The sequence below is a fragment of the Stegodyphus dumicola genome, chromosome 9 (genome assembly GCF_044657685.1).
Source record: "Stegodyphus dumicola isolate Sdum_Otavi_A_Nest chromosome 9, ASM4465768v1".
NCBI classification, from domain to species: Eukaryota; Metazoa; Arthropoda; class Arachnida; order Araneae; family Eresidae; genus Stegodyphus; species Stegodyphus dumicola.
This window is the reverse complement of record NC_140776.1, coordinates 108,044,653-108,066,708: the sequence shown is the minus strand read 5'-3', so window position 1 is coordinate 108,066,708 and position 22,056 is coordinate 108,044,653. Positions and strand designations below refer to the sequence as shown.

General features: G+C 34.1%; 1 protein-coding gene across 1 annotated transcript in view; it reads left to right on the top strand.

The window, feature by feature from the left end:
- Positions 1-11,315: 11,315 nt before the first annotated feature.
- LOC118182380 (mitochondrial ribonuclease P protein 1 homolog) overlaps positions 11,316-22,056 on the top strand; it is a 28,922-nt gene continuing 18,181 nt past the window's right edge. Inside the window, exon 1 of the mRNA XM_035351720.2 lies at positions 11,316-12,381. Within this exon, the coding sequence (XP_035207611.2) occupies positions 11,427-12,381 (955 nt within the window). The 5' untranslated portion in view covers positions 11,316-11,426. The remainder of the gene's footprint in view (positions 12,382-22,056) is intronic.

Here is a 22,056-nt window from a genome sequence, read left to right as displayed (position 1 = left end):
AGAATGTATTTTCCACAAACCCCACGGATTAGAACAGAAATATATTACAATCATCACGCCATCGTGGTTTTCGAAAGACAAAACAATTCCTCATGAAACAACATCTTTTCTTCCTGGTTGTGAGATGAAGTAGAGATGTTGCATCGTCAACAACCCACACTGATCTGAACAGAAATGTGGAATGTTTTTATAGATATAAGAAATTAACTGAAAGTGAAAGTAAAAATGAAATCATATTGGCTGGAAATATTTCTTGGCTGTCGAATGGGAAAAAATTTTCCAAAGCTTTAAAAAAAAAAAAAAAAAAAAAAAAAACTCTTCCTTTTTTTTCTATTAATTTGATGTCTTCACTTTGTTTACTTTGGAATGGAGAAACCCAAAGACCATGACTCATCCTTTCTAAAACATATAATTCCTAGAATGAGTCATGGTCAATTTTTAGAAACAGTGAGACAACATTCCCAGACAAAAGGGGGTAGGGTTAATCTTTATCATGTCTAAAAGACATGATTACACATTAACAAACAGACATTAACAAAAAGATTTTTTTTTTTTTTACATCTCAGAATTTTTTCCTGAACTCCGAAAATTTTTTCCCAGTCGGCAACCAAATGAAAATTCTCCAACCAAGACGATTGGCCTTTTACTTTCACTTTCAACTCGTTTCTATAAAAGTATTCTACGTTTTCTGTTCAGAACTGCGCGGGCTGTCCAAGGTGCAGCATGCTTTTTCTCACTCTACCTCATCTGCACCCAGGACCACTCTTCTAGAAAGAGCTTCTGTGAACAAAAGCTTTTTTCAAATATTTGACGTCTCACAGAATAGAAATCATTCCTCCGTTTAGGGGAAAATGTTTCCCATTTGAAAAGCTAGGGCCCCTCGTTTGGATTTCATCAGCAACCGTTTATCTAGGTCTAGCGAAATTGGATGATCCATCCATGGATCATCCAATTTCCCATCCGTGGTTTTTATGCATCAAGATTTCAACATAGTTTAAGAAAAATCCTTCAATCCTATTTGAAAGGAGATGACATTTTCCCATGACGGACATTGAAAGACATTGAAAGACATTTTCCCATGACGAAATCTCTCTATCCCACATCTTCTTCTAAAGTGAAGTTAAAGAGATTTTTCATAACGGGTTTTCAATTTTCACCTCAAATCATACCGTTGACGACGTGTGACACACAAACCGTGACATAAATTTCAGTTTTCATGACAGCTAACAGTCTTGAGATTTAAACAAATGTATGAAAGAATTTATTTTTGATCCGTTTCAGCGATTGAGTGGGCTGGGAAAAAAAGGCTCTTTCCATGACAGCTAACACGCTTGAGCTTTAAACATGTATGAAAGAATTTATTTTTAATCCATTTCAGCGATTGAGTGGGCTGGGGGAAAAAGGCCCTTTCCATAACAGCCAACACGCTTGAGATTTAAAAATGTATGAAAGAATTTGTTTTTAATCGATTTCAGCGATTGAGTGGGCAGTGAAAAGAAAAAGCTCTTTCCATGACACCTAACACACTTGAGCTTTAAAAATGTATGAAAGAATTTGTTTTTAATCGATTTCAGCGATTGAGTGGGCAGTGAAAAGAAAAAGCTCTTTCCATGACACCTAACACACTTGAGCTTTAAAAATGTATAAGAGAATTTGTTTTTAATCGATTTCAGTGATTGAGTGGGCTGTGAAAAGAAAAAGCTCTTGCCATGATACCTAACACACTTGAGCTTTAAAAATGTATGAAAGAATTTATTTTTAATCCATTTAAGCGATTGAGTCGGCTGAAAAACATTTTCTTAGAGCTCAGGGGGAAAAAAGGCTGTTTCCATGACACCTAACACGCTTGAGCTTTAAAAATGTATGAAAGAATTTATTTTTAATCCATTTCAGCGATTGAGGGGGCTGGGAAATATTTTCTTAGAGCTCAGGGGAAAAAAAGGCTCTTTCGATGACACCTAACACGCTTGAGCTTTAAAAATGTATGAAAGAATTTATTTTTAATCCATTTCAGCGATTGAGTGGGTTGGGAAACATTTTCTTAGAGCTCATGGGAAAAAAAGGCTGTTTCCATGACACCTAACACGCTTGAGCTTTAAAAATGTATGAAACAATTTATTTTTAATCCATTTCAGCGATTGAGTGGGCTCGGAAAATTTTCTTAGAGCTCAGGGAATGTGTCTCCAGGTTGAATGCACAGCACACACAGATGGGAAGTCGAAACTCGAGTAGCTTAAATAAATATACGAAATTTGGGTCATCGAGTGACTAGGAAAAATTCTCAGATCTCTGGAAATAATTCTGAGTTCAAGCATCGGACATGAGAACAGAAATATATTACAATCATCATGTCATCGTTGTTTTCGAAAGTCAAAAGAATTCCTCATGAAAGAACATCTTTTTTTCCTGGTTGTGGGATGGAGTAGAGTTCCTGCATCTTGAACAACCCACACTGATCTGAACAGGAATATGAAATGTTTTTATAGATATAAGAAATGAACTGAAAGTGAAAGTAAAAATGAAATTGTATTGGCTGGAAATATTTCTTGGCTGTTGAATGGGAAAAATATTACCAGAGCTGAAAAAAAAACTCTTCCTTTTTTTCTATTAATTTGATGTCTTCACTTTGTTTACTTTGGAATGGAGAAACCCAAAGACTATGACTCATCCTTTCTAAAACATATAATTCCTAGAATGAGTTATGGTCTATTTTTAGAAACAGTGAGACAACATTCCCACACAAAAGGGGGGTAGGGTTAATTTTTGTCATGTCTAGAAGACATAATAAAAATTAACAAAAAGTTCTTTTTTTTTTTTTTTTTTTTTTAATCTCAGAATTTTTTTCTGAGCTCTGAAAATTTTTTCCCAGCCGGCAACCAAGTGAAAATTTTCCAGCCAAGACGATTTGGCTTTTACTTTCACTTTCAACGCTTTTCTCCAAAACCATTCCACGTTTTCTGTTCGGAACTGCGCGGGCTATCCAAGGTCCAACATGCTTTTTCTCTTTCTCTATCTCATCTGGACCCAGGAACATTCTTCTAGAAAGAGCTTCTGTGAACACAAGTTTCTTTCCACTTTTTAATGTCTCACAGAATAGAAATCATTAATACGTTTAGGGGAAAATGTTTCCCGTTTGAAAAGCTAGGGCCCCTCGTTTGGATTTCATCAGCAACCGTTTATCAGGTTCTAGCGAAATTGGATGATCCATCCATGGATCAGAATTTCCCATCTGTAATTTGGATGGATCAAGATTTCAACATAGTTTAAGAAAAATCCTTCAATCCTAATTGAAAGAAGATGTCGATATTGAAAGACATTTTTCCATGACGGACATTGAAAGACATTGAAAGACATTTTTCCATGACGAAATCTCTCTATCCCACAGCTTCTTCTAAAGTGAACTTAAAGAGATTTTTCATACCGGGTTTTCAATTTTCACCTCAAACCATACCGTTGACGACGTGTGAGACACAAACCATGACATAAATTTCAGTTTCCATGACAGCTAACACTCTTGAGCTTTAAAAATGTATGAAAGAATTTGTTTTTAATCCATTTCAGCGACTGAGTGGGCTGGGAAACATTTTCTTAGAGCTCAGGGGAAAAAAGGCTCTTTCCATGACAGCTAACACTCTTGAGATTTAAAAATGTATGAAAGAATTTATTTTTAATTCATTTCAGCTATTGAGTGCGCTAGGGAAAAAAAAGGCCCTTTTCATGAGAGCTAACACTCTTGAGCTTTAAAAATATAGGAACGAATTTATTTTTAATCCATTTCAGGGATTGAGTGGGCTGGGAAACATTTTCTTAGAGCTCAGGTAATGTGTCTCCAGGTTGAATGCACAGCACACACGGATGGGAAGTCGAAACTCGAGTGGCTTAGAAAATAAATATACGAAAGTTGGGTTATCGAGCTGACTAGGAAAAATTTTCAGAGTTCTGGAAATAATTCTGAGTTCAAGCATGGGACATGAGAACAGAATTGTATTACAATCATCATGTCATCATTGTTTTCGAAAGCCAAAAGAATTCCTCATGAAAGACCATCTTTTTTCCCTGGTTGTGGGATGGAGTACAGTTGCTGCATCTTGAACAACCCACACTGATCTGAACAGAAACATGAAATGTTCTTATAGATATAAGAAATGAATTGAAAGTGAAAGTAAAAATGAAATTGTATTGGCTGGAAATATTTCTTGGCTGTTGAATGGGAAAAATATTTCCAAAGCTGAAAAAAAAAAAAAAAAAAAAAAAAAAAAAAACTCTTCCTTTTTTCTATTAATTTGATGTCTTCACTTTGTTTAATTTGGAATGGAGAAACCCAAAGACCATGACTCATCCTTTCTAAAACATATAATTCCTAGAATGAGTCATGGTCTATTTTTAGAAACAGTGAGACAACATTCCCACACAAAAGGGGGGTAGGGTTAATTTTTATCATGTCTAGAAGACATGATAAAAATTAACAAAGAGTTTTTTTTTTTTTTTTTTTTTACATCTCAGAATTTTTTTTCTGAGCTCTGAAAATTTTTTCCCAGCCGGCAACCAAGTGAAAATTTTCCAGCCAAGACGATTTGCCTTTTACTTTCACTTTCAACGCTTTTCTCCAAAACCATTCCACGTTTTCTGTTCAGAACTGCGCGGGCTATCCAAGGTCCAACATGCTTTTTCTCTTTCTCTATCTCATCTGGACCCAGGAACATTCTTCTAGAAAGAGCTTCTGTGAACACAAGTTTCTTTCCACTTTTTAATGTCTCACAGAATAGAAATCATTAATACGTTTAGGGGAAAATGTTTCCCGTTTGAAAAGCTAGGGCCCCTCGTTTGGATTTCATCAGCAACCGTTTATCACGTTCTAGCGAAATTGGACGATCCATCCATGGATCAGAATTTCCCATCTGTAATTTGGATGGATCAAGATTTCAACATAGTTTAAGAAAAATCCTTCAATCCTAATTGAAAGAAGATGTCGATATTGAAAGACATTTTTCCATGACGGACATTGAAAGACATTGAAAGACATTTTTCCATGACGAAATCTCTCTATCCCACAGCTTCTTCTAAAGTGAACTTAAAGAGATTTTTCATACCGGGTTTTCAATTTTCACCTCAAACCATACCGTTGACGACGTGTGAGACACAAACCATGACATAAATTTCAGTTTCCATGACAGCTAACACTCTTGAGCTTTAAAAATGTATGAAAGAAGTTATTTTTAATCCATTTCAGCGATTGAGTGGGCTGGAAAAAAAAGGCCCTTTCCATGACAGCTAACACGCTTGAGCTTTAAAAATGTATGAAAGAATTTGTTTTTAATCCATTTCAGCGACTGAGTGGGCTGGGAAACATTTTCTTAGAGCTCAGGGGAAAAAAGGCTCTTTCCATGACAGCTAACACTCTTGAGATTTAAAAATGTATGAAAGAATTTATTTTTAATTCATTTCAGCTATTGAGTGCGCTAGGGAAAAAAAAGGCCCTTTTCATGAGAGCTAACACTCTTGAGCTTTAAAAATATAGGAACGAATTTATTTTTAATCCATTTCAGGGATTGAGTGGGCTGGGAAACATTTTCTTAGAGCTCAGGTAATGTGTCTCCAGGTTGAATGCACAGCACACACGGATGGGAAGTCGAAACTCGAGTGGCTTAGAAAATAAATATACGAAAGTTGGGTTATCGAGCTGACTAGGAAAAATTTTCAGAGTTCTGGAAATAATTCTGAGTTCAAGCATGGGACATGAGAACAGAATTGTATTACAATCATCATGTCATCATTGTTTTCGAAAGCCAAAAGAATTCCTCATGAAAGACCATCTTTTTTTCCTGGTTGTGGGATGGAGTACAGTTGCTGCATCTTGAACAACCCACACTGATCTGAACAGAAACATGAAATGTTCTTATAGATATAAGAAATGAATTGAAAGTGAAAGTAAAAATGAAATTGTATTGGCTGGAAATATTTCTTGGCTGTTGAATGGGAAAAATATTTCCAAAGCTGAAAAAAAAAAAAAAAAAAAAAAAAAAAAAAAAAAAAAAAAACCTTTTCCTTTTTTCTATTAATTTGATGTCTTCACTTTGTTTAATTTGGAATGGAGAAACCCAAAGACCATGACTCATCCTTTCTAAAACATATAATTCCTAGAATGAGTCATGGTCTATTTTTAGAAACAGTGAGACAACATTCCCACACAAAAGGGGGGTAGGGTTAATTTTTATCATGTCTAGAAGACATGATAAAAATTAACAAAGAGTTTTTTTTTTTTTTTTTTTTTACATCTCAGAATTTTTTTTCTGAGCTCTGAAAATTTTTTCCCAGCCGGCAACCAAGTGAAAATTTTCCAGCCAAGACGATTTGCCTTTTACTTTCACTTTCAACGCTTTTCTCCAAAACCATTCCACGTTTTCTGTTCAGAACTGCGCGGGCTATCCAAGGTCCAACATGCTTTTTCTCTTTCTCTATCTCATCTGGACCCAGGAACATTCTTCTAGAAAGAGCTTCTGTGAACACAAGTTTCTTTCCACTTTTTAATGTCTCACAGAATAGAAATCATTAATACGTTTAGGGGAAAATGTTTCCCGTTTGAAAAGCTAGGGCCCCTCGTTTGGATTTCATCAGCAACCGTTTATCACGTTCTAGCGAAATTGGACGATCCATCCATGGATCAGAATTTCCCATCTGTAATTTGGATGGATCAAGATTTCAACATAGTTTAAGAAAAATCCTTCAATCCTAATTGAAAGAAGATGTCGATATTGAAAGACATTTTTCCATGACGGACATTGAAAGACATTGAAAGACATTTTTCCATGACGAAATCTCTCTATCCCACAGCTTCTTCTAAAGTGAACTTAAAGAGATTTTTCATACCGGGTTTTCAATTTTCACCTCAAACCATACCGTTGACGACGTGTGAGACACAAACCATGACATAAATTTCAGTTTCCATGACAGCTAACACTCTTGAGCTTTAAAAATGTATGAAAGAAGTTATTTTTAATCCATTTCAGCGATTGAGTGGGCTGGAAAAAAAAGGCCCTTTCCATGACAGCTAACACGCTTGAGCTTTAAAAATGTATGAAAGAATTTGTTTTTAATCCATTTCAGCGACTGAGTGGGCTGGGAAACATTTTCTTAGAGCTCAGGGGAAAAAAGGCTCTTTCCATGACAGCTAACACTCTTGAGATTTAAAAATGTATGAAAGAATTTATTTTTAATTCATTTCAGCTATTGAGTGCGCTAGGGAAAAAAAAGGCCCTTTTCATGAGAGCTAACACTCTTGAGCTTTAAAAATATAGGAACGAATTTATTTTTAATCCATTTCAGGGATTGAGTGGGCTGGGAAACATTTTCTTAGAGCTCAGGTAATGTGTCTCCAGGTTGAATGCACAGCACACACGGATGGGAAGTCGAAACTCGAGTGGCTTAGAAAATAAATATACGAAAGTTGGGTTATCGAGCTGACTAGGAAAAATTTTCAGAGTTCTGGAAATAATTCTGAGTTCAAGCATGGGACATGAGAACAGAATTGTATTACAATCATCATGTCATCATTGTTTTCGAAAGCCAAAAGAATTCCTCATGAAAGACCATCTTTTTTTCCTGGTTGTGGGATGGAGTACAGTTGCTGCATCTTGAACAACCCACACTGATCTGAACAGAAACATGAAATGTTCTTATAGATATAAGAAATGAATTGAAAGTGAAAGTAAAAATGAAATTGTATTGGCTGGAAATATTTCTTGGCTGTTGAATGGGAAAAATATTTCCAAAGCTGAAAAAAAAAAAAAAAAAAAAAAAAAAAAAAAAAAAAAAAAACCTTTTCCTTTTTTCTATTAATTTGATGTCTTCACTTTGTTTAATTTGGAATGGAGAAACCCAAAGACCATGACTCATCCTTTCTAAAACATATAATTCCTAGAATGAGTCATGGTCTATTTTTAGAAACAGTGAGACAACATTCCCACACAAAAGGGGGGTAGGGTTAATTTTTATCATGTCTAGAAGACATGATAAAAATTAACAAAGAGTTTTTTTTTTTTTTTTTTTACATCTCAGAATTTTTTTTCTGAGCTCTGAAAGTTTTTTCCCAGTCGGCAACCAAGTGAAAAATTTCCAATAAGCTTTTACTTTCACTTTCAACTCTTTTCTATAAAAGTATTCCACGTTTTCTGTTCAGAACCGTGCGGGCTCTCCATGGTGCAACATGCTTTTTCTCTCTCTACCTCATCTGCAGCTAGGATGTTTTTCCTTCTTCAAGAAGTGGAATTCTTTGGGAATACCTTACAATTTCACGAGCTAGCTGTTTCTTATATTTCGAGGAGATTTCAATGAAATTGTTTATAGATGTCACCTATTGCAGATGGGGAAAAAGTCTATACTGGATCGCTGGAGACATCTCACCCAGATAGGTCACGCTATATTTTTTCCCACACCTAAATAAATTGGACATGAGCCATCCTTTTGTTTTCTCATCCAACAAAGATAGACACTGCAGACCGTTTTGGGTTTTCACTCTTCGCGAACCGAGACGAGCCGCAGCGACACTTTGCGTTTTCTATGAGCGCAATAATGGATCACGTGTGCAGCCATTTTGTTTCCCATCTCACCCAGATAGGTCACGTTGTATTTTGTTTCATGCACCTAGCCAATTTTGGACATGAGCCATCCTTTTGTTTTTTTTTTCTATCGAACCAAGATGGACTCTGGAGACAATTTTGTTTCTCAACGGAAAAGTAAATTTTCTGAATGGGTGCCGGTGTTCGAATACTTTTGTGACCGACTGTACCCTAAATACCTGATCTCTATAGCTGCACGAACATTTCTGTGCTTCTCATTATAGAGATATTCCCGTGATAAAATGGGAATATAATCCACTATCTCCCAAAGATATGCACGATGCGACAAAATACTATCTAGATTTTGTTTCCGTCCACTCCATATAAATGCATCATGAGTATTGCCTGGCCATTGCCCTATAGCATAGAGAACCCTCAGACCAGCATTCCATACCTAGAAAAACATAAATCCTCAGTCAAAAGAAAGTTTCATCTGAAATTTTAATACACAGATTTTTAACATTAAATATAGTTGATATATTAATAAATCAGTCTTTTTAAGGAGTTTACTTTCCATTTTTAACAAAAATATGTCACTGTTTTTTCATTATTAAAAAATATGCAATAAAACGTTAAAACAAACACATACACACACACACACACACACAAATTATAGCTAGCCTTTTTTCATTAAATTATAGTAAATAGGTGATTCTAAAATTTATTTAATATTTTGTATTATTTAATATCTATACTTCACTATAATTATAGTATAGATAGCTTTTTGTTATTATTATTTGAATAATAATGAAACTTTTATGCAGTAATTTGAAATGACTATAATATTATACTTATTATCATATATTTCTTACCTTTTCACCATTAATGGAAAATTTATTTTTCCGGTTAATGAAGACAAAACAAAAATTAATATCACCACACTCGCAACATCTGCGGTTTCATTTGTATGTAACCCAAAATAATTCTTGGTAAGCTAGGTAGAATCACATTTGTGATTGCTTTCCAGTTATTTTACAGCTGGTCGAAAGAATTAACATCTACTGTGTGTGGAAATAGCGAACAAAACAGTAAGAAATTGGAACAATTACCTGTGGACAACTTGTATTCATAGCATTCTAAAATGAGCTTTTGGTAAAATTTGACTGCAAATAAAACAGTAGTAATGAACGAATGTTTTTTCACGAAGTTGGTCCAATACTTTCACAGGGCATTATACATGGGCAAAACCAATGTCATGTAATATAATAATCTATTAGTACAGTAAATACATTTAATTTCTTTGTATTTATTTATGTCATGCTGCTTTTCGTGTAATTTAGTATGATAACCTTATAAGTTTATTTAATTCTGATCATGGTCTACGGAAGTAAGGTAAGTCATCTGTTATCGAGAATATCAAGTTATTAATAGTTATGTGAAAGTCTGCAATAACTTTTCATATCATAAGAGATTTACGAATGTGTATATAACTTACATGTGTAGTTATTATGCAAGATCTATAGAAAGTATCCAAAATTACCATGACATTAATCACACTGTACGAACAGTCAAGACATTATACATTAGGAGAAAATTAACTAATATTTTGGGGGATGAAATACTATTTTACACATGGGAACTGTTTAAACAGCTGAGAAAAATTCATGTTTTTCCCCCTACAGTTACAGAATATATATATATTGTTTCATAAGAATAAAAAGTAAAGTTAAATTTAAATAATTCTCATGCGCCATTGCTGCAAAGAATGAAATTTGATTTTAACAAATATTCTCTATTCATATAAAGTTAATTTAAATTATGAAATTTTAATTGCATACATATCAAAGATTAATTATTGCTGCAAACTAATTTACTATATCACTGAAATTCTGATAGCATATGTAAATTAAATGCACGTATCTAAAACCATGAAAAAATACATAATATTCTAAAAAACTAATCCCAAATATATACATATATATATATATATATCTCAAACACAGGCATATGCATAATTTCTGTTAGAAAAACAATTTCTCCGAGATTACGTTTTAGAGTAATTAAAACAATAAATTAATGGTGATATTATTACTGCATTCCAAAATTCGCAGTAATTAAAGATTTCGATCATTACTACGAAAAAAAAAAACGGGATGAAAAAGAAAGAATCCTGATACAATAACATTAAAAATTTGTGTGTTTACGTATAAAAATATATAATATTCTCGAATAGGTCATTTAAGCATAGTCTCTGATTCGGAAACATTTCCAGAAGTATTTCAGTTTTCATAATCTGAAGTAAAAACAACCTGCTTTTGAAGAGAATATCCATTGGCAGTTGCCTTCAGAAAAGGTTTCAATTCATTGAAGCAAACCGATTTAATCTGAATCAACTGATGAATTCACGCTCCGACATTTTAAAAGCATTACGACTGTCTCTTAAATGCCAAGGAATTCGATCAGCATTTCTCCGATTTCTTAAACGTCTGAGCAAAATCACTTCAGCCATCTTGTTTACAGTCACTGTTAAGAGTTTGCGGCAGGTCAGGAGTAGCCGCAAAATTCCTCTATGGTAGTGACGTATTTTCAGTAGGCGTGTCCGAAAAGCGTTGCACTTGAATTCGGTTTTGCAATGCAAGTGTGATTACCATGACAAGCGTTGCACTTGAATTCGCTCCTTAGCTTCATTTTTCACCCATCTGTGCAAAAAGACTTAGCGGGTGCAAAACAAGACATCTGTCTATTTTGTCTGTCTGTCTGTAATTTTGGTAATAGTGTCCCCAGCCTAAAACACGCATGTCGTCCAAGTAAATAGGAGGATCTGTTTATGTGTTACTGTATCTTTTTTCCTTGGCTTTTGTGAATTTTAAAATGAATACAGTATATAAAAGCATAACAGCTGTTAAAGTATATTATTCATATTGCATAAAATTAAGATGTTTCACTGGCATTGCTATTAGAAATAAATCAAATTTTAATAGATTGCAATGGAATTCTTCAAACATACGACTTTTAACTAATAATTCATGCATAAATGCGTCGAAATTAAGTACGGGAGCAAAAGAGGAGACATCCGATCTTCAACAGCATGATAAAGAATTCGCAGTTGCGAAATATTCGGAACTTGTCACCGATCTTGAGAAAAAGAAAAAAATTCTTATGCTTTTGATGGAACACGAAGTTGCAAAACTGGAAGGCAAAAAAGTGCCATCAAAAATTTCCGTGATGGATATGAGGGAACTCTTATCTATGTATAGTTATTCATCCCGTATCAAATATATGGGATTTTTATTTGAAAAAGAACTACGGAAAGCTGCAGACCGCAGAAAAAAAGAAATTAAGCAAAAAGATAGACAAGCTTGGTTGATTGAAAAAGAAAACATAAAACCACCTGAACACATACAGTATGGTATTGGGCACAACACAATGATATTAAGAATTCGTCGAAAAACTGTGATGCGATTCTACAACCAGCGGCTGGCAAATGCAGTGCTCTATGGCCAGAAATTTATTGTGGACATGGACTATGATTGTTTTATGCGAAAACAGGATTGTAATAATTGTGGAGAACAGTTACTGGAACTCTACAGCGTTAACAGAAGGAATTGTAATCCTTACGACCTTTTCTTTTGTAATGTGGACAACCAAAGCCAAACAATGACTTCCTTTCGAAGATACATGCCTAACTTGTATGCACCAGACAATTTCATCACATTGACAGATTTAAGTTATTTAGACATATTTCCGAAAGAAAAACTAGTTTATGTCACTCCTTTTGCAAAAGAGCCTATGAAAACATATGACCATAATGCTGTATACATAATTGGTAAGTGACTTTTACTAAAAAGTATGGGGAAAGTGCAGAATCGCGCACTGCTTGGTGCGTTTTTAAGAATAGCACACATTCGGTATCCATGTACACATTGACCTATTTTCACTTTAAAAAAAATCAGAGAATTGCACAAATTCAGCATTGTGTACTCCCTTGACTCTGTCTATGTGCGCATCGATGTATTTTCACTTAAAAAGTCAAAGGAAATTGACAAAAATCCAATTCTTCATACTCTTATATACACTCATAAAAGTGCCAAATAAATAGGCGATTCTGCACTTCACTCAAAAGTTTTATACAATTTTGAAAAAAAAAATCCAGTGTACAATCCAATCCACCTTTCTGCCAAAATTTTGTACTTACATTCAAAACAAATCCAATTTTTCTACAATCCCTTAAAATTATGATTCAGTTTAAATTAGAATAGGGATGTGTAGTATTCTATGAAATTTTAGATGTTACTTATGTAGTTTAGAGGTTCTAAAGTATAATGGTTATCGTCACTGACTGCCATTCCAAATGGCCTGTAATCAAATCCCGGAGAAGGCATGGATGCTTGTAAATGTGTAGTGTCCGTGCAGTATGAGGGCACTAAATATGTGGCGAGTCGAAAGTCTTCTTGAGAGGTTGACCACGGAGACGGATCTGAAGGTCCCCTCCAACAAAATGGGGGGGGGGGACTGAGCTGAATCGCACTTTCACCTGTAAGGTGCTCAAAGCTGTTGCCACTTTGAGACATAACTTGTGCTCCTTACCATGAAGAATTATGTAGGCTTGCCCTGACTATAAGTCTGACAAGTGAGCATTAGTCAACAACAACAAGAGGTTCTAAAGAGATATGTGTAGATTTTCTAAAAAGCTGTGTGCATTCAGTATAGATTCTATAAAAAAGTATACCAAATAAATCTTATAAAACTACAAAATTGAATTAAATCATACAATTAGTAAAAAGATTATACAACTGATCATAAAATATTTATTCCTAAAATGAATTTTTTTAGTTCTTGTATATGCACCCATGATAAGAGAAATAGTTTTTTGAATTTAATTAAACTTGACTATTATTTAAAATATATGGTTAGCCTGTACTTAAGGATGCCCCTTGGATTATTGACAAGTTGCTGTTTCATATAAGTATATCAAAGTATATTTAAATACAAATAAATATGGTAAAAATATGTTTACAAATCCCCTTGGTGAAAATAGGCAATTTTTGGTGGTACATAGACAACTAGTTTGTGCAATTCTTTGACTTGTTATTTTGGCTTTGTGTAGTGGCGATTTTTGTGGAAAAAATTGCTGTTACACAAAGCCAAAATAATGAGTCAAAGAATTGCACAAACTCAGTATCCATGTACACATCAACCTATTTTCACATAAAGAAACATTAAAGAATTGCAGAAACTCTGCATTGCGCACTGCCTTGACTTTGTTCATGTCCACATTGATCTATTTTCGCTTAAAATGTCAAAGGAGCAGCCAATTCTACACTAGAGCCAAACAGAAAATATATCTCTCAGTAAACTACATTTTAAATCAAGCAATGAAATAACATAAAAAAATGAAATTCCATCTTAGAGCATCTAAGCACTACACAAAGAAAATATCCACTTACTTTATTTAGAAATTTCCGTGTCTTCTGTCTGTGGCACACAAAAAAATTCCTCAGCATCCAAAAGCTTCCTAAAATTATCTGAACTGAAATCTGTATACTGGTGTCGCCACATAAATTCATAAAAAATAAGAGTAAAAAATATCCTCCATAGTGCCAGTACCTTCAGACATTCGATATACACATTTCCTTCGTACAAACAGGACCCTTGTAATGGCTACTAAGTAAACCTTCATATATACATCAGTCAATTAATGCTTTCGCTGATCTTTGGAATATGGTAACAGGTAGTTTGGTGACATTTTGGAGGCGATAAAGGTTACTACCTAGGACTTTGGTAATAATGTGAGAAGTAATCAGTTCCAATTACGCATTATTTTGTGTGAGGGAAATGAGAGATCATGAGATATGTCATGTGACATTAATGGACAAATTAGTTCTTTAATCGGGAAAAGGGGTAAATTTGGAAAAATTATTTTGTATTAAGCTTCATTGTGTGTTGTGAGAAATAGTGTTGATTAATTTTCGGATTGCATGGCGCTATATAAAGTGAATTCTAAATTTTTAATGCGTTTATCTGATAATAATAATAAGTTGAGATTGTGTGAAAGGAAGGATATTTGAAGATTAAATGGCCGTGCAAGAAATATGGTGAAAATGGACATTTTGTGAAACAAAGTGTAAGGAAGGATACGTGGTTTGCTGAAAGTAGTTTGAGTATGGGTGAAATTTTATTAATTTCTTATTACTGGGTGAATAGACTGCCAGTTGACTACTGGATTTCGGATTTAGAAATTAGCAGTAGCACTGCAGCCGATTGGAACTCTTTCTGTAGGGAAGTGTGCGTGCCACGTAATGAAGATTCTGAAGAAGATTAGGTAAATTAGTATTTTTAATAATTTGAGGATATTATTTTTATGCATTGTTCTAAATGTAAGGAGTAAATAAATTAATATGGTATTATTGGAAAACTGTTATTAGCAATGATTTAGTTTAAAGTAATTAGGATTGTAATCTAATTTTTATTAATTTAATGTATATGCTTATTTATATTTTAAGTAGTGTTTCTTTATTTAATTATATTTTAATTTAATGATCGTGATTTTGTGAGTTATATGTTTGTAGTATTTTGGAATACGTTTGAGTAGTATACATTGAGTATTTTCATGCATTTTCGTTAAATTTTTCTAATTTATGAGAAAAAAGCAGTGTACATGGATATAGTGAAGAGTGTGCGCAATGCCATTTTTGTGCAATTCTGGGATGCACATACATACATTTCTGAATCTGGTCCCGATAACGGAACAGAACCATTTAATTTTTGTATTACAGTCAAAAGTCGTTAATCCGGACTCGTCGGGACTTCGGAGATTTCGGATTATCGATTTTTTCGGATTATAGATCATCAGTTTAAATCTCATACGATGGCATGCAGAAATTCTAAAATTAAAAATATGAAATCTTAATTTGTGAAATAAAGAACAATTATGATCTAAAGGGTATCAAAATTTACAAAAAAAAAAAAAAAAAAAGCTTAATATTTATTTGTTTACTTTATTAAACATTTCCTTCAATGTAAGTTGTTTAAGTTGCTTCGTTTTATGTGATAATACTTTCTCTTTAATTCTATAAACAGACATAATTTCTTGTTCAGTTACGAAGTTCCGCTGTTCAAGTCCCATAATTGCTGTGCCGAGAATACCGACTAACTTGTCAATCGAAATTTTTTCATTTTCGCTAACCTCTCTGTCACCTTCTTCATGTCTTTATCCATTTTTTTGCAGCAATTCCACTTTTTGTTTGTTGGACATCGAAACATACTTTTGTTTTGTAGATCCTTCGGAAGTTCCAGCATCGGAAATTCTATTTGACATAATCGAAAGTTCAAGTTTACTTTTATAAAATTGCTCTTACAGTCTGCAAAAAATAATAAGCTGGATCTAACTCGAAGATTAAGGAACAACGCAATCATCAACATTAACTGAAATAGATAATTAGATAATTTTAGCTTATGCCGTCCGATATACATAAAACGCGCACGCGAAAACGTATTCTGCGCTTGCGCACATGCATATGCGCAGTCGTAAAGGTCTTACGCGCATGCGTAAACGCCTATGCGCATGTGTCAACGCGGCGTATGCGCAGAAAGTTTTTAGCTTTGAGTTCCGGATTATGGGTGTCCGAATTAACGAGTTTTGACTGTATATAAACAACACAGTGTAAAAAATGGAACTACTCTGCTATGCCCTTGGCGAGAAACTTCACGCTGCTCTATTACTATCTAAATTTTTTGTCTATATTTCGCACTTTAAGCCTAAAATATCTCCAAAAACGCGATTTTCGCTCATGCAAAAACTACGTTTTGAACACACGATTTAAGCTAAAGATCCGAAACAAAAACAAAAAATTTAGATAGCAAAAACAAAGTTTCTAACCAAAAATATTTTACAGGAATCCATGTACACAGCGACATGTTTTAACTTTAAAAAAAGTCTAAAAATCTACGAATGGCACTATGTAGGCAGCGAACGAATTTACAAACTACGCACACCTCGCTTTAATAAATTAACATAACAACAATAAATTTCAAAGAATACCATGTACACAGCATCCTGTTTAAACTTAAAAAAACATCTATGAATTGCACAATTCAGGCAAGGAACGAATCTACGATCTACGCACACCTCGCTTTAGTAAAATAATATAATAACAATAAATTTCAAATAATACCATGTACACAGCATTCTGTTTCAAAAACAACAAGAACAACAGAAATTCATACTAAATAACCAATGAACATAACATTCTACAAAATAAGAACAAGAATAAAATAAAATGCACTTACCATGAATTAATGCTTTTTCGAGCAGCAGAAATACCAGTGTTATACCGCCTTAACATGCCGCCACGTAATCACTATCGTATTTACATGACAGCCAGACACACTCCAGAAAATTCATACTATGGTTCACAAATAAATAAAATCACAAATCCCTACTACTATCATGCACAGCCATTAAAAATAATCTCCCAGACCCTCTTTCCACACCTCCAAATACCCACTACCCCTCAACAGGATGGCTACAATGATATTTCCTTTTGCTGAACTTCAATTCAACAACTTCTATCTTTTTATCTTTCCCTCCTATCTTCTCAGACACTTCTCAGAATCAACGAGCTCCAGAGAAAGATTCTTCAACGTCAACAGGGTTGCCATAGAACACGCAATCGTTCCAAAAACCAGTGCAGAACACATATCGCCACATTTGGTGAAATTAGGGCATATATCAGAGTTGTACCTAAAAAATATTAAAGAGTAACCCATTATTTGATCGCTCCCTGTTCGGGCGCCCCTGTAGAGACATTAGGTCTTTTTAAACAGAAAATGTGAAAAATGTGCACTACCTTCGCCAGGACTCGCACCTGGGTCGCTCGAATACATGCCAATAACCATTATATCACGAAGGCATGCAGAAAGGAGGAAGAAAGTATCTTATATACAGTACAAATTCCGTAATTCGGACTCATCAGGACTTCTGCGATTTCGGATTAGGGTTTTTTCTTGATTTTAGATCATCAATTTAAATCTGGTAAGATGGCATGCAGAAATGATACAATTAAATATATGAAATCGTAATTTATGAAATAAAGAACAATTATGATCTAAAGGATATCAAAATTTACAAAAAAAGCTTAATATTTATTTGTTTACTTTATTAAACATTTCTTTCAATGTAAGTTGTTTAAGATGCTTCCACAAAAAATTCAAAAAGTTCCTTTTTTTTTTTGTGTCATATATAGTGGACTTTCAAATACCATACTTCTTGCATAATTTTGAGACGGATAGACCTTTATCCATTTTTGCAGTAATTCCACTTTTTGTTTAATGGACATCGAAACATGCTTTCGCTTTTTAGATCCTTTGGCAGCTCCAGAATTGGAAACTCGGTTGATCTTTACAATATGGTAACTGGTAGTTTGGCGACATTTTGGAGGCGATAAAGGTTACTACCTGGGACTTTGGTAATAATGTGAGCAGTACTCAGTTCCGATTACGCATTATTTTGCGTGAGGGAAATGAGAGATCATGGGATATGTCATGTGATATTAATGGACGAATTACGGTTCTTTAATCGGAAAAGGGGGGAAATCGGGAAAAAATGTGGAAATTTTGTATTTAGCTTTATTTTGTGTTGTGGGAAACAGTGTTGTGTAATTTTTGGATCCCATGGCCCTAACTAAAGTGAATTTGAAATGGGTATTTAGGCATTGTGATAAAGAGAAGTTTGCTTTTTATTTAGCAGAGGAAGTATGGAGGAAAAATTCGCAGAAAAAATCTTTCAATAATTTTATTGAATGAATTAGAAAAGTGTATCCGCCACGTAATCAAGATTCTGAAGAAGATTAGGTAAGTTAGTATTTTTAATTATTTGAGGATATTATTTTTATGCATTGTTCTAAATGTAAGTTGGAAAGGAATTTGGTATTATTGGGAAATTGTTATTAGCAATGATTTAGTTTAAAGTAATTAGGATTGTAAGGTAATTTTTATTAATTTAATGTATGTGCTCATTTATATTTTAAGTAGTGTTTTTGAATTTAATTATATTTTAATGAAATGATAGTTATTTTGTGAATTTTATGTTTGTAGGAATTTGGTATACGTTTAAGTTGAAATAAACGTGCATGGAAATAATTTAAATATTTGATACTAAGTATTTGTAATACTTGCGGTATGAATTCGTTGGTGACGTGTATAATGTAATAGATGATTTAGAGGTAAAAGTTTTTGGATATTTTATTTATTTTATATGTGGAAATGTTCATATTTGTAAAGGGTAAATACTTTTTCGCGATCAGGTAATTTCATATATGTTCTTTTTACCGGGTTTAAAGATTGAGAAAATTGTCATGTATTTTCGTGAAATTTTTCTAATTTATGAGAAAAAAGCAGTGTACATGGATATAGTGAAGAGTGTGCGCAATGCCATTTTTGTGCAATTCTGGGATGTTTTTTTAAGTAAAAATAAGTCGGCGTGTACATGGTTTATGTGTATGTGTTATTTTGAAAAACGCGTAAGGAGTATGGTATTGTGCACTTTTCCCCAATTTTGCAGTGAATATTTGTCATGATTAAGCAGTTTTGTTAGATAAAATTTCTAGCATAAGTGTAATTCGGCTAGTAGATTGTTGGAAGAAGTGTTCAGTAGATAAGAAGAAAAGAAACATGTCTTTACTTCGTGAAGACAAAATGGCGGCGGGGGAAAAAAAATAGAGGGTTGCTGTAGGAGAGTTGGTTGCCAAATTTTCGCCAAAAAATCGCCAAGTTACCATAATGTAAAGATCAACCGGAAACTCTTTTTGACATAATCGAAAGTTCAAGCTTAATTTTTGTAAAATTGTTCTAACAGTCTGCAAAAAATAATAAGCCGGATCCGATTAGAAGATTAGGGAACAGCACAATCTGCAACATTAATTGAAATGCCTTAGATAATTTTAGCCTAGCTTATACCGTCCATTATACATTAAACGCATGCGCATAAAGTTTGTAGCATTGAGGTTCGGATTATAGATCATTCCAGATTATTGACGTCTGAATTACAGACTTTGTAGTGTACTTCTCTTTTAACCCTCTGGCTGATCATCCCACAATTTCCACGGACAATTCAAATGTAGCAAAATTTGCTCATCCCGCGATTTCTGTGGGCATATGTTTTTCTTCCTTTATTGAGGAGCGGATCCCGTTTTTTCCTCGTTTAGCCATTGAAATAAATTATATACAGTATTAGGCGTTTAGTTTACGTTTTGGCCAAAAGATATCGTTAGTTGTCCACTAAATTGTGGCATTTGAAGGCACATGGTATTAGCACTCACACTTCACTTTTTGTTGCTTTTTTCTTACAGAAATGGCTGCTAGAAAACGTTCAGTGATTGTATTGATTATTTAGTTAAATTATTGAATTATTAATTAGATTTACAATTAGATTCATTATTAATTAGATTTATTGAATCTGGTGCAAAGATTGTGAAGTTGGACTTTGCCTTGAACCCTGTTTTGAACTCTGTCATGCTAAACTGCATTTCTAAGATATTTTTCCCTCAGCGCTTTATATTTTCGTAAATACATTTTACTTTTTTATAATATGCAATAAATAGAAATTATCTGTAATTCGACTGAAATTTATTTTAAAAAAAAGATTTTTTTTGTTGAAAACATCTTGAAATTGGTTTTTCTGGCAACTTAGTTTCTCATGATAAAAATCTATGTTTTCTAGAGAGAAAATGTGCATTTTTCAATTCTCCAATATATAAAGATTTAAAATATGGGGGGGGGGGGAATCGGAAGTGATTTTGGTCCACAAATTGAGCAGTCAGAGAGTTAATGGCGACTGGGGATAAGGGGCCCAATCACCAAATCCTGGTGATGAAGAATCATCAGCCACCACCTTTTTAAGTTTGGGTGTCACGGTAGAGTCTCACTTTCTTTGAAAGCATAAACTAGAGAGCTCTAGAAGGGCTACAGAGCAATAATCCTCTTATCTTAAATTGTAGACTTACAAAGTCAAAAGAAGGGTGTATATAGTCCTTTTATTTGAACACGAAGAAATAACAATGACCAAACTTGGGTTTACATAAGCCAACACTTCTGGCTTAACTTAAATACATAATGTTGAACTTAATTCAAATGTAATAGATTAGCCTAACAGCTCAAAGGAAACACACTGGAAAGCTTCTGGTTTTTAGAAAAATGGTGGGACAAGCCAAATGGCTCAATACCACGGCATGAAATCGCTAATAAGTCATGGTAACATGGCCTGAAATAGGAAGAACATGCTCTAAAAATAACTTCTGAATTCTTGTCTTAAATATCACTTCTTTCTCCCTCAATCTGAAAAAATGCTCGTTATCTCATTTACATTCTGCCATGAAAAGCATGGGTGAAAAGAGAGTGACATAAAAGTAACTGAACTTAAAATTAACTATTAGTTAGTAAATAGCTAAAACCTTACAGAGTATATTATGGTTATTTCGTTTTGTATTTATACCGTTACTTGTTGATTTATGGATGCTACTTGTTGAAGATGGGGATTTCCCTACAAAACAAACACAGTTTGCCATTATTGTGATTGATATATTTAGTTGTGAGTTAGAGTGTTAAAGATGGAGATGGGCAAAGAAAACATTTGGTATGTTTTATGATTTTACTTCGATAAAGGTGAAAATACAAGTGGCTGAAATTGTAAATAATGTTTATGGTCCCTATACTGTAATAGCCAGTCAAGTGCAATTTTGGTTTCATTTATTCCATTTCAGTAATTTTGATGTGAAAGATGCGCTACACTGGAAGGCCTATCATTGAAAGTATCGATAAAACTTTAGAAATGGTTGAAGTAGACCAGCATGAGAGCTACCATATCATCAGCCAGGAAAGAACGACTGCAAAACAATTTTAAATCATTTGTATAAAGCCGGGTTCAAAAAGAAGCTTGATGTTTGGGTACCATATGAGTTGACAGAGGAAAACTTGAACTATGTTTTCATCTGGGAACACTTGGCCACACAGAATAAAATTAAGCCATTTCTGAAGAGGTTGGTGACTGGCAACGAGAAATGAGTCACATACAAAAATGTCAAGCGACAACATTCATGGTTGAAGGCCGAGGAGGCAGCCCAAACGGTGGCCAAACAAGGATTGACGGCCGAAATTCTTACTCTGTATTTGGTGGGATTGGAAGGGAATCATTTACTATGAGCTGCTTCTCAATGGACAAACACTCAATTTGAACCTCTCTTGTCAACAATTGGATTGGTTGAAAGCAGTAATCAACCAGAAGAGGCCAGAAATAGCCAGTAGTAGAGGGGTTGTATTCCACCAGAACAATGCCAGCCCTCATACATCTATGATGACACCCCAGAAGCTCAGGAAGCATGGATGGGAGGTTCTTATGCTTCTGGAACATTATCCGAACCTGACATCAAGCAACTATTATCTGTTTTTGTCTATGACAAGTGCTCTTAGTGTTGTAAATTTGGCCTCAAAAAAGGCTTGTGAAAAC